At 62.2% G+C, this 13,784-nt stretch overlaps 1 protein-coding gene across 1 annotated transcript in view; it reads right to left on the bottom strand.

Annotated features, from left to right (window-relative positions):
- The window catches only part of BCR (BCR activator of RhoGEF and GTPase), an 86,632-nt gene extending 72,857 nt beyond the window's left edge, over positions 1 to 13,775 (bottom strand). The window contains exon 1 of the mRNA XM_043901146.1: positions 12,049 to 13,775. Within this exon, the coding sequence (XP_043757081.1) occupies positions 12,049 to 13,366 (1,318 nt within the window). The 5' untranslated portion in view covers positions 13,367 to 13,775. The remainder of the gene's footprint in view (positions 1 to 12,048) is intronic.
- Between the last annotated feature and the right edge of the window lie 9 nt (positions 13,776 to 13,784).

Here is a 13,784-nt window from a genome sequence, read left to right as displayed (position 1 = left end):
TGACTCCTGCACACCCGGGAAGGAGGAGGCACAGTCGCACGTCCGCGTGGCCGGGGCCGGGAGCTGCGGGCGGCAGGGGACACGGGACGGAACTCGGGGGGTGGGACGGCGGTTTAGGGGATGACACAGAGGCTGTACACCTCGACTGTGGCTACATCACCATCGGGGCTCAGAGCAGCAGCCCGAGGAGCGACTCCCACTGTCTCTTAAATTACATTTCAAGGCACATGCACCTCTACTGACATCGTAGCATCTTTTGAATCTTTAGCACTTTTTTTTAAAAAAAGAAGAGATAACTTACATGTACATTTCTTAACCTCTGACTCAAAGTTTCACTTTCCTAACATGGACAAAAATTCCTTCTGTTAAAAGGAAAAAGGGAATTGGCTGGAAAACAAAGAGGCGAAAATAAACATATGTTAATTATGTGTGGAGAGGAGGTTAAGGAAACTTTACTGCAAAAACCATTATATATAATATACACATACAGCCAAACCGTTAACACTGTGTAGCTAGACATGAATACAACGTTAAATGTCAATTCTGTTGCTGTTTACTCACTAAGTCATGTCAGACTTGCCGCCTCAGAGACTGTAGCCTGCCAGGCTCCTCTGTTCATGGGATTTCCCAGGCAAGAAAATGGGAGTGGGTTACCATTTCCTTCTCCAGGGGAATCTTCCTGACCCAGGGATCGAACCCAGGTCTCCTGCATTGCAGGTAGATTCTTCACCAGCTGAGCCACCAGGGGAAGCCCTAAATGAAATTACATTGCAATAAAAATGAGTAAAGGCTACAGACCACGGGGTCGCTGAGAGTTGAACACCACTTAGCAACTAAACCACCGCCAAAAATGAATGAACAAATCAGATGGCTGACGGAAGAGGCGAACAAAGGTAGGATTCAGATGCTACAATAAAAAGACCGCTGAGCTGGGAGGCTCGTTCACGCAGGCAAAAGCGGAGCCAACCCAAGCGTCCAGCCACAGGTAACGGACAAACAGAAGGTGATCCATCCGCACAACGGAACACATGAAATTCAGCCTTAAAAAGGGAGGGTGTCCTGACACCCACTGCAACACACACGAGCCCTCAGGACAAAAAGACAAATACGGTAGGATTCCACTTACAAGAGGTCCCTGCAGGAGTCACAGGCAGAGACACTGAAAGGGAAGGGTGCGTGTCAGGGGCCGGGCCAGGGCCCGGGGGCGGCAGGCGCTGGTGTTAGCAGGGTCAGAGCTTCCGTGCGGGAAGACGCAAAGTTCTGGAGGCGGACGGCGGAGTCGACGGCTCAACACTGCACTTGATGCCCGAGCCGTGTGCTCAGAGATGTTAGGGGGGTCAATTTTATGCAGCGTGCATGTTACCACAGCTAAACAAACCACCCCCATGACTTTCCCAAGTCTTAAGTGACCGCGCGCCCTGGGGCAGGAGGGTGCTGACATCGTGGCCGGGGCCCCAGGCTTCACGCGGACATGGGCCCCCAGCAGGGAAGGGGCCTGGAGCAGCAGGGCCGCTGTCTCTGCCCTTCCAGCCATGGATCTGTGGACGGCTGCTCCACAGGGCCCGGAAGAACCAAGGAAAGCACCGAAGTCCACCCACGCCGGCGCGCGGCGTGTCTGTCCTGCAGGCGGGACACCACCCCGTCCAGATGGCTGCTCGCCAATAGGGGTCCCTGAGTCAGGAAACCAGAGCAAAGGTCAGCGCAAGGAGGCCACCTGCTCAGCCCGAGCCAGGTCGGCAGCTGCCCAGCAGGGAGGAGGTCTGTGCGGAAGCGCCCCCGGAACCCACAGTGGCCCAGCTGGGGCACCAAGCAGCGCTGGGGGCGGCAGGCTCGCTCTCCCACCCCACGCTCCGCCATCCTCCTCTGAGGCATCGCCAGGGCTTTCTCTGGCTGCGGGCGGGGGGGGCACACCATACCTCCCCGCCTCGTCAGCAGCCAGGCGCTCAGCCCAAAACCCCGCTCCAGCTACCCCGAGCCCCACTGCAGACAGCCACGCCGCCCGCTCCGCCACCTGGAACCCTCCCCGCATCCTCAGCTTCCACAGGTGCCTGACACACTCCTTTTCCGTGGGGTCCACTCAAGACCCCACCAGGGGGGCCGTCCCCTCCACGCGAGCTTCCCCGAGCTAACCTGGCAGAGTCACCCCTTCTTGGTGCCCACCTGGCACTGACCTCCACTAATCAGTGTCTGTGGGCTCCTTGGGGTCAAGCACTGTGTCGAGGCCTAAGCACAGAGCTTGGACCCAGCAAATAAGTGTTACATAAACTTCAGATGACCAGACAGCCAGGTGGTTGAATCATGAAGGGATGGATGGAGGCATGGTGAATGGACGGAGGGAGGGTGGATGGAGGGACGGATGGATGATGGGGGGATGAACAGACGGTGCATGGATGGTGGGGGGAGTGATGGATGGAGGGATGGATGGATGGAGGGATGGATGGATGGTGGATGGCATGGCTAGAGTGCAGCTTGGCTTTCCCAGAACATCTGCTACCAAGGAACAGATGAGTAAGACTTGACTCACACATATTTGGAGCTTGAGAAAGATTCAGGATTCCAACATCCTGCTCTCTCAAGGTGAAGGGATTCTCTCATAACTGTGACAGATAAATAACTGTTTTCTTAACTTTTTATTCGGGGCAATTTTAAGCACAGACAAAATCGACAGCACGGTATCACATTCCGGTCACCACACTTCAGCCGCTGTGAACCCACAGGCAGCCTGGCTCCAGGGGCGAAACATCTGGAAGCAGGAAGACGGTGGTGGTGGGGAGACAGGAGCTGTTGGCGGCCATTCCCCACCCCTGCGATGTTCTGGGGGAAGCAGGCCTCCCGGGGACAGGACGGCCAACCCTGCCTGCCTCACGGGCTCCGTGAGGAAAGCTCACAGGGGCTCCTGAGCACAGAGGAGGGACCCGCCCGCGGCGCCGTCATCTCATCCGCGGCCAGGACCTGGACGGGCCGCAGTGGGAGATGACCGCCTGCAAGGGGGCCTCTCCCCGCCTTTCCGCCCCGAGCCTGTTACACCTGGCTGCCCGACTCCCAGAGATGGCCTTGGGGCACATACCTTCCCCGACCTGGCCTACAGGACCACACGGCCTACACACGAGTCCTCAGAGGTGTCTGACCCGACAACCCCAGCAGCATCCTGCTGCCTCGGCAGAGCCATGTAAAGCGAGGAAGAAAAGAAAACTTCCCTTAACACTGGCTTCCCTGAATCAAAGTGAAGCTTGCTCAGTCGTGTCCGACTCTTCGCGACCCCATGGACTATACGGTCCATGGGACTCTCCAGGCCAGAATACTGGAGTGGGTAGCCTATCCCTTCTCCAGCAGATCTTCCCGACCCAGGAATCGAATCGGGGTCTCCTGCGTTGCAGGCGGATTCTTCCCCAGCTGAGCCACCAGGAAAGCCCTGTTCCGCAGAAGCTTCTACTAATTAATAACAGATCAGCCTCCCAGCTACGACCCTAAAGAAACCCACTCCCCCTTCCACAGAGCAACCATCAAGACACACAAGCAGGGCTCGCGGATTTCGCAGGCAGACGGCTCTCAGGACACAGGAGCTGGCTCAAGGCGGCCTCCAGACAGCCAGGCTGGCTCGGAGGAGGAGATCAGACCTCCGTGCGGAAAGTGCTTATGAAGACCGGAGGCCCCCGGGAGCTGCCGACGGACAGCAAGAACACCGGGGTGTCCTACAAACCACCAGGAACCGATTCTGCCAACAAGCAGGGCTGGGAGGCAAGGTGCAGTCCCGAAAGGGAACAACCCGCTGGGAGACCCTGAGCAGAAGAGCCGCTGAGTCAGTCACTCCCGGACAGCTGACCCACGGAAACGGATGCTGATCAAAAGAAGCAGGACCTCAGAAATCAGACTCGCCGGGAGTGACGAGGCAGGGGCGGCTATGTGATTTCCCAGCTACGGTAGAGGCGGTCCCCATGGGCAGCCGGGACAGAGAAGCGGCCGCCAGTCTCCGCCAGGCCAGAAGCCCCGGTTTCGGCTGAGTCCTCGGGCCCAGCGGCACCACGCTGAATAAAAGCTACGCCTGGACACGTCTGTGGACACCAGGCTGGACCTGGACAACTAGATGTCGTGTGCCACCCTGCGGACCGACAGGAGGCCCCAGTCAGATGAACCCGCAGACCTGCCCCGCCTTCAGAAAGCCCCCCTGGAAGCAGCTGTGGAAGGGGACGGCCGAGGGACCATATGTGTGTCCTGACCCCCAGTTCCCACCCGTCTGCACACCCGGGGCCCCGTGGGGATGGCGTGGGCGTCAGTGCAGCCCGCTGACAAAGGGCGCGCCCCAGGAAAGCCCTGCCTGGCCCTTTCACGTCCACGACTTACGGTCACGTCCACGACTTACGGTCCCGCCCCGTCACGCTCGTCTTAGAGCTCAGTGGACACAGAGTGACCCTCCTCCCCCAGGACAGGCTCCAATCCACTCACGGGCTCAGGGAACCCAATGCTCTGGGGCTGCGGAGACGGGAGAGGGATGGAGGGAGACAGAGAAAAAGAGGATGGAGAAACAGCCAAGTCCTGCTCTTCTCCCAGAGGTCCCGCTCGCTCGCGGGGAGACGGGCGAGGCACTGGGGCTCTGGCAGCCACGCCCTTGCCTGCTGCCCCCTATCAGCCCGCTGGGATGGCCCCCCACCTGCTGCCTGGGGGAGCCGCATCCCAGCCCGGCACCTGGGATGGGGAGCCTTTCCCAGGCGGCCGAGTCTCAGCCCGCTGACCCCCCTGCTTCCCTGCTGGGGTTCCTGCACCCGAGACCACACAGGTGGTAGAGACGAGCGGCCGCGCGGGGCCCGCGGGCCGGGAGAAGCCAGGACCGGGTCTCCCAAGCTCCCCGCAGAGCCCATCCCGGGGGTCTCACGGGCCCCTCCGCAGAGAAGAGTCGGTTCTGCCGCGGGGACTCACGCCACGTGGCTGCTGACAAAAGACCACAGGAGGGCGACCCAGACTGATGTGAGTCATCACACCCCGGCTTCTTTAGAGCCGTCTGACCGCCCCCTCGACAAGATGCTGACCCACGGGGCCCTCCTGGTGGCCCAGAGACATGGTGGTCCTGGATCCAGACCCTCCGCGCCATGCGGCAGGGCCCCGAAGCAGACACTTTCACCCTCTCCTGTTCCTAGGGGAGGAAGGGGAACACGTTCTGCAGTCAGTGTTCATAGAGGGGTTACACATTCCATTCTGAGATCGGAGCAGAAACGAACCCGGCTGTTCGCACGCGCTACGCGCACACAGGCCCAGAGGCTGAGCCGCCACGCTGAGCACCCCCGAAGACGGGCCGCAGGTCAGGTTACCGGGGCCCCTAGCCAAGAGGATGGTGGCAGGGCTCTGAGGCCCGGCTCGGGGACCCCCGCGCCTCGGGGCAGACAGGAGACGGGGGGCACGGGCGTGGCTGGCCCACCGGTGCGTCCCCACTCACAGCCACAGCTGCTCCGTGACATCAGGGAGGCGGGGGGCGAACGTCACCCCATCTCTTCCACCACGAGCCTGCGGGTACCCCCCAGTCCCTCCTCAGGGGCAATGGGGGCGCGGATGACTCGAGCGCACGGCCCAAGTGCCCTGGGCGGAGGGAACCGCCCAGCAAACACAGCAGCTGGCTTTCCTTTGAGGCCACAGGGCAGAAAAATACACAAAGACTGTACCTTTAACACCTGGGAACGCCGCTGAGCCCAGGAGGACACAGGAAGCGAGGGGCCAGAGAGCCCGGCAGGCCCCTGGGGGCCCCGGAGCTGTGCCCAATGGGTGAAAAGGCCTGCACCTCCCTTAGAATCGCTCACCACGGGGCATTCAACCGACTGACACCAGGTGCCTGAGGGGGCAGCTCTGTGAGACCAGAGAGGGGGCCAGACCCCAGGGGCCACTGTCCTGGGCACCCAGACCCCCACCGAGGCCCCGAGATGTGGGCATACTCGCCGGCCAACAGAGCCACTTTCCTGCACCACAAGCCACCCACCAGGCCTCGGGCGTGTCCAGGCCTCCAGCCTTCAGGGTCTGCACTCTTCCCGCAGACCAGGTGGGTATCCGTTCCAGAAGGCTGACCTTGTTCCACGCCAGGGTCCGTGCACGCATGGCACCCGCAGAGCAACTCTCCCCGCCCCTGGCAGGCCAACTGACCTGGCAGCATTCTTTCCAGGGAGCAGATCAGGCCTGTAAAAATGCACCTTCAAAGGCCCTCGGACGCCAACAGAGGCACCTGTGAGGAGCCGCCCCCGGGCTGCCTATCCCCGGCACTCGTGGAAGCAGCAGGCACGAGACAGAGCGTCCCTGCTCCCTGCAGAGTCTGCGCGCTGTAGTCTCTCGGCCACAGACCGGGCCTTCCTGGCGCTCCCCCCCCCCCCCCGGGCCGTGTGCTGACCCCGCTTGTGCACATGGCCGCGCACCTCGGTCACCTCCTCCCAGGCAGGCCCTGCCCGCAGCCGGCCAGCGTCACGACCCCTCCCCAGCTGGATGGACGGGGCGGATGGGCGGGCAGCGTCCCCCCAACAGGTCTGTCCTCTCGGGCCCTCTGCTGTGCCACCTGCAGGCGGAATCTGAGCCGGGTGCCCCAGGAGGACGGACGGGTTCAGGGTACCTTGCAGTGGATGTTTATTTGCTTCCGTCGTGACGCATCGGGTGCCCCTAACACTAGCAGAGGGGTCCCTTACTCAGGGCCCACCCTCATGCGCCGGGCACCGCTCGTCAGCCAAGGACAGTGCCCGGCGCCAGGCCCCCACACCGACCACATGATCTTGGGCGGGGGTCCGGGTCCCACGCCCCCACAGAGCCAATCTGACGGACAGCATGTAATTATGATAATAATCGCACTCCAGCCGCTTCACAAGAATGTTCTGAGGGCACATGAAACAGCCTCCTCCAAAGCCAGGTTTACTTCCCAGGTTGGGCCTCACGGTCCCCGCCCGCACCCCGGGCGCCAGCCGCCACCCAACCCACGCCTTCGAGCCGGGGATTCGGGAAGCTCTTAGGATTGAGCAAGAGGAGCCCCAGCCTCAGCACAGAAGCAGAGATGGCCTCGGAGGTCACCTGCAAAGCCAACAAGCTCCCTTGCTGGGGAACCTGTGCTGTCGGGCCCCCCAAATCAGTGCTGATTATCAGATGGGGGGTGGTGAGCCCGGTGGGGTCAGAACAAGGAGGGGCTGAGCAAACAGGATCCTCAGAGATGGGGGCGGGGTCGCACTCCACCCGAGACCCCCAGACCCCGCAGCTCCCAAGGTACAGACGCCACGGGCAGGTCTCTGTCTTAAGGACGCGCCACGCGGAAGGAGGAAGCCACGCAGACGCAGGACTAAGGGGAAGCCGCGGCGCGCACACAGCTAAAGGCAGGCGCGGGGACACCACCAAGGCCCTGTCTGCCCTGCTTCTCAAAGACAAGGCGCAGAGGAGCAGCCTGCCACACACCCGTGGATACAGACACGAGCGGCTTTCCAGGGGGTGGGCCCGGGCCGCCCAGTAAACCCCTCTGAGGGTCCGAATGGGGAGAGGTGGGACCATGGTAACAGGAGCCCAGGTACAAATGGGCATAAAGAAAGACCTGCAAACACTGTGTTCATCAATTTAAGGAAGAAATTCAAGGGACGTCTCTGGTGGTCCAGTGGTTAGGACTTGGTGCTTTTTTTTTCACTGCCGTGGACACCCAGGTTCAATCCCTGGTTGGGGAACCAAGATCCTGCAAGCCTCAAGGCCAAAAAAAGAAAAGAAGGAAAGGCTCTTTTAGCAATGACAGAGTCCAACCCCTAACTTCTAGATGAGGAAAGAGATGCGGCTGGCCAGCAGTCCCCGCCTCAGTGGGCCACTCAACACCTCACCATGAATTCCTCCTAAAACCTGGGGCAAGGCTGCTCACGCACCAGGTCTCTGCTGTCTGATCAAGGACTCGCTGAGTGCTGGGGACCAACCTGAGTCCCTCCGCCCCCACACTCGCACACTGAGGGCCTAGCCTCCAGCATCTCAGAGCGTGGGAGGCAGGCTTCTCATGATGGGTCATCAGGGTGGGGTCCTAAGCCAATTAGGCCAAGGCGGATCGTGTCCTCATAAGCAGAAGCGGTTTCAGAGACACACAGGGCCACCAGGGGTCCACGGGCACGGAGGGACCGCCCTGGGAAAGGGCATCAAGGGGGGCCCGGCTGCCAGCCAAGGAGAGAGGTCCCCGAGGAAACCGTGCCCGCTGGCACCTTCACCCTGGACTTGCAGACTCCAGGACCGAAGAGAAAACAGACTTCTGCTGTTGAAGGCCCCCAGTCCGTGGCAGCTTGCCCCCAGGACACGAACACAAGTAGAGGTGAAAGGCAAGGAAACACGGCCATCGCTCCCAGGGTTTGTCCTATGAAGGACCAGAGCTGGGGTGTGAAGGATGAGGACGCAGCCTGGCAACATCCAGACCCTACGGAGGGAAAGCAGTGAGACTCACAGAAGGACACGTGTCTCAGGGTTCCACTCACAGGAGGCACAGAAGACAAAACCCACAGACAACGGGCTGAAAACACGGTGGTGGTGGCCAGGGGCTGGAGGTGGAGGAAAGGGGAGGTATTGCGTAATGGAACAGCTTCTGGCTGCAGTGAGGAAAAGTTCGAGACATAGTGACGGTTACACAACAGCATGAATGCGCTGAATGCCACCGTGCTGGACGCTGAAAAAAAGACAAACACGTCAAATTTTGTTACGTTATTTTGCCATGATGGGGTTCCCAAGTGGTTCAGAGGTAAAGAATCTGCCTCCAAGGCAGGAGATGCAGGTTCCCTCCCCGTGTCAGGAAGATTCCCTGGAGAAGGACATGGCAACCCACTCCAGTGTTCTTGCCTGGAGAATCCCACGACAGAGGAGCGTGGAGGGCTACAGTCCATGAAGCTGCAAAAAGAATCAGACACAACTTAAAGACTAAACAGCAACAACGTTTTCTAGGATAAAGAAAAACCTGTCCCACGTCACATAAGTAACTCATTTTAATTAAAGTTACTACATTTTTTTTTTTTTTTTTTCAGAAAAAAGGGGGAAAAAATCCAGCTTGAATTAACCACAGGAGTTCTAATTCCAGTCGGGGTCAAGACCCCCAAAGGGCTCCAAGTTTATTAAATCCTCCATCATCTTCTGAGCCTTCATTTAAAAATCAGACTCAGTCAAGACTCAGGCCTATTGTCCGTCAACTTGAGAAGAGGCCTGTCCATTCGCCGTGAACCCGGAACCCTCTGAAACCATGGGGTGGGCTGGACCACAGGACTCCTGGCCAGGGAGGGGAGGCCGTACTGAAGCCAGAACAGGGAGGAATGCGGGGCACTGAGGCCTGGACCCACACACATCTACATCTCAGCTCCTTCCTCGGTGAAAAGCCCAGGATGCTGCCTTCTGTTCCCCAAACCAGAAAGCCATCCTTTCCGAGCCGGATAATCCTGTACAATTCCACCGAGAGTCCCTTTCCAGCCTGTCGATGACTTAAACGGTCTCGGACTTTGCCTCCGTCCCGGGAAGGAGGCCCAGTCAACAGCCCAAGGCAACAACAAAGTCGTGATCGCTCTGACGATAACGTGTCACCAGGATCCAAAGGGCAAATTCACTGCTTAGAAACAGGAAAGAACAGCCAGCCGCCGCCGGAGCCCAGGTAGAAACAGGGGACGCGCACGGTGGGGGTGCCCCGGACGTCAGGAGGAGAGGGCCTGGCTGAGCGGTCTTTCTCAGGAAGGGATGGCCAGAGTCCCAGAGAGGAATTTAAGGGACGAGGGTGGGCAAGCCGCCTTCCCACCCTCCCAACCCGGCCCTGGGCTGTGTGTGTTCCCGTCTCCCACTCCCTTTTAAGCTCCCAAGCGGAGGCAAGGACCACGCTCCCTCCTTCCACTCAGCTCGCAAGGTGGGAGGGGTGGGCTTGCACACAGCAGGGCTCGCAGCTGGAAGGACCCCGGGCCCTACCCAGCCCTGTTCCTCAGGGGTGTGAAGGGCAGAGGAAAGGACTGGGGGGGGGGGGGGTCCGCATCCCCGAGGGACCTAGAGGCCCCTCTGCCACTTCCTGGCGGCATCCGTATCTGCAGATGGGGGTCGGGGAGGGGGGTGAGGCCAAGCTCCCTGGGAAGATGCGTGTCAGGGCACGGTCACCATTCCAGCTGCTTCCCTCCCCTCAGACACAGAAGCTGCTGCAGCAGAGAATTAGGTGAGGTCCCCTCCATCCACGCTGGGACCCTCCCCACTGTCCCACATCAGAGGCGCGGGCCCTGGCCGGCGGGCATCTAGGGAATGCGGGCAAATGTTGGGAAGGAGACAGATGGCCTGGCCCTGGCGGTCCCGCCTTCGCCTCCAGCCACACGCCTCAGAGGGCTCAGAGAAGCCGGCTGGGCAGGCTCCCAGAGCTGCAACTGCCAGGAGCTGCAAAACCCAGCAGGAGACACAAGGCGCGACCCTGGAGGGCTTTCAGAGCAGGATTCACCAAGGGCCAAAGGGGAGGGGGCGGTGCAAGTTGTCAGACAACCTCCTAGGCTGGGAGCCCACCCTGTGTCACCCACAGAGCAGGGTCTGAAGGCAGGCGAGGGGCTGCGAGCTCCGGAGATGGCCTGCGGGGAGGCCCCCCAAACACACCACCCCAACAGGGCCCCACTCACTGGAAACTCCCACCTCCCCCAGCAAGAGAACACAGTTTCAGACGACAGGTCTCCACGAGAAGCTCTCCTTTCCTCCTTTGTTGACAATGTTCACACGTACTCTCGCGGGTGCTGAGGGCCAATCCGAGCTGGCTAGCCTGGCCGACAGCTGGCCAGACGGGGCTGGTGCCCGGCAACCACAGGGCAATCCTCCAGAGCCCAGAGGAGCTGAGCTGCCTACAAAGCGGTCTTCTCAATACTACCGGCTTCCCCACACACGAGGGGCCTGGAGGATGAGGCTGGGCCCCGCCACAGGTCCCAGCAACACAGCTCGGACAGAGTCAGCAACAAGATGAGCCCAAAACAAACAGGACGGAGCGCGGATGGCAAAGAGGCCCCTCCACAGAGCCAAAAATAGCCTCACTTGCTTCAAGAGGATTCTGACCAACCAAGCACACACAACTCCATCGGCAGAAAAAGAAATAGTCAATGGAGCGGAAAACCACATTAGCTCAGCAGGGACCGGGACTCTGCCAGGTTCCCAACTGCCTCACCCCCAACAACCCCAAATCCCAGTCCTGACTCCCACCACAAACTGCGCCTGGCTCTCGAAACCCAGTCCCATTAGCCCAGCGCCACACGGTGTCTGTACACAGATGTGCACGCGCGTTATACACACGGACCTGCAGGTTTAATCTCGGAGCCAGAAGCCAGACCGTGGACTCGGAGCTGAACATAAGCATGGGTGGGCAAGGGGGACAACAAAGCAGGGGTGAGACGCCCAGCGGTGAGGTCTCCCGTCCGAACCGGACAGATCAGCACGGGTGTGGCCCTGCTTCAGCCCCAGATAGAGCTCTTCAGCCCCGGCTCTTCGGTAGCCCACTGAGTCAGAACTGCCTGTGGCCTCCCTTCCTCCTGGTTTGTATTTTTCACCTGCTCTGACTTGCTCTGGGGCTGCTGGCCAGAGAGCGAACCCAACGCTCCTCCAGCCTGGGAGCAGCTGGCATCCCGTGGGTTCCCCGGATGTGTTGTGGAACTCTCCCAGGGCAGGTGGCGGGGACTGCCCAAGACACGGATCAGTCCCTGCTGAAGTAGCCACCCAGAGGGAAGAGATGATACCCCGCCCCCCCCGCCCAGACCATCCCTGATGCCCCAGGTGGAGGGCAAGGAGATGGCCGTCCAAGGCGATCCTGGTCCCGACCCACAGAGAGGAAGCACTCTCACGAGAAAGCACAGGCTCCAGACCCGAAGGAAGGAGCCACCCCCACCATTCTGACACACCACCCCTCCCACCCGCATCCCACTCCAGACGCTGGGAATCTGCAATCAGGAGGAAAGCAGGGATGGAGTTTGTTCAGGTGGGGGAATGGGCGCGAATCCTTCCAGCCCACCACTGGCGCCTGAGAACCATCCCATCACGTACCTACCTGCCCCGTACCCCCGACCTCTCAGGGGTGCCCACCAGGCTGGCAGAGGCACTCACCTGCGTCTGCGTGGCAGGTGCCGTCCTGAGGCAGCTTGCCGGACAAGCTGTCCCCGTCGCTAGGCCAGATCTGCCCCGTCTTGCGGACGCCCACGATGGTGGCCTCGGACACGACGACGGGGCCCTGGCGGTGCCGCTTCTGGCTCTGGGGCGTCGGGGGACTGCTGCTGTCAAAGGACTGCTGGGAGTTCTGCGAGGGCGAGCGGCTCTTGTCCCGGAACGGCCGGTAGGTGGTGGGGCTCGGGGACACGCGGCTGGACTGGCCAGAGGAGAAGTCCTCCTCGCTGGACGTGAGGTTCTCGTTGGAGCTGCAGTCCGGCGTGTAGCCGCCTCCGCTGTCCTCAAAGCTCCGCGGGGAGTAGGACCTCCGCGGCCAGGTAAGACGCTTCTCCTGCTCCGAGGTGCTCTGGCTGCGCTGCAGCGCGCCCTTGGCCTCCCCCTCCACCATCATGCCCCCGACGTAGATGCTCTGGTAGGGCTGGTACTCCAGGGGCGGCCACGGGGGCCTGCCGCTGCCGTTGGCGTTGATCAGGTTGTCCTTCAGGAAGCGCGGGTTCAGCTCGACGTCCTCATAGTCACCGTCGAGGCCGCCGCAGCCGCTGCCCTCGGAGGCGCGCCCACGATACGAGGGCCTGGGGGTGTCCGCGGGGCCCGACCCGGCGCCCTGCTGCTGTGACTTCTTGCGCTCCATCTGCATGGCCTGGCTGCCCAGGGAGCTGATGCGGTCCGACACGTCTTTGTCGTTGACCTTCACCAGGCCACGCTCGTGGTGGAACTCGACGTTCACGTAGAAGGGCTTCTCGGTGTCCGCCGCCGCCGCGGGCTGACCCGGGCCCTTGCGGATCCTCTCGAAGTTGGAGCGCAGCGCCGCCACGCTGGTGGGGGGCCCGCGTTCGTCTCGCTCGGTGGCGGCTGCGGGCCCGGGCCTGCGAGCGGCCGCGGGCCTGGCCTTGCCCGGGGAGCCCTCCCCTTCGGGCCGGGCCTCGGGCTCGTCGGCGGCCGGCGGGTCAGCGCCCTCGGCGGGCGCGGGGTGAGCGCGCGGCGCGCGGGGCTCGGCCGCGCCGTCGGGGGGCTGTGCGGCGCGCCGGAAGCCCCAGCGCTGCCGGTCGTAGCTCTTCTTTTCCTTGGCCAGCAGCGTCTGCAGGTAGATCATGCGGAAGCGCTCCTGGTTCACCTCCTGCTCCAGGCGCCGGATGGAGGCCTTGCAGCGCTCCAGCTCCTGCTCGATGTCGCCCACCGAGCGCAGCTCCATGCGCGGCGGCTCCGAGTCCGGGAACTGCGCCTTCCATGCCTCGGCGAAGCCCACCGGGTCCACCATGGCGCGGCCGCGGCTCCTCACCTGTGCCGCTCGGCTGCGCGCGCCAGCGAGGCCGGCTTCAGCGACGGCGCAGCGGCCTCGCCAGGCCCGGCCCGGGACGCCGGGCGGCCCCCATGCCCACGGCGGGGCGAAGGCGGCGGCGGCGCGCAAACAATGCCCGCCCCCTCCCGGGCTGCAGGTGAGACCGCGGCCCGGCGGCAGGCGCGCGGGGCGGGGCGCGCGCGCGGGGGAAGGGCGCGGGGCCGCGCGCCCGCTATTGTGTGCGGGGCTCCCGGCGCGCGCGCGCGCGCGCGGGGCGGGGCGGGCGCTGCCTCCGCTCGGCCGGCCCGCTAGCCCATGGCCGACGCCCGCGCGCCACTGTCCTCGAGCTCCCGCGCCGCCGCCCGGCTCCCCGCGCTGTGCTCGGCCCGCCCGCTCC

This window comes from Cervus elaphus, chromosome 5 (assembly GCF_910594005.1).
Source record: "Cervus elaphus chromosome 5, mCerEla1.1, whole genome shotgun sequence".
Lineage (NCBI taxonomy): Eukaryota > Metazoa > Chordata > Mammalia > Artiodactyla > Cervidae > Cervus > Cervus elaphus.
The sequence above is the reverse complement of the archived record's forward strand: the minus strand, read 5'-3'. Positions and strand labels throughout refer to the sequence as shown.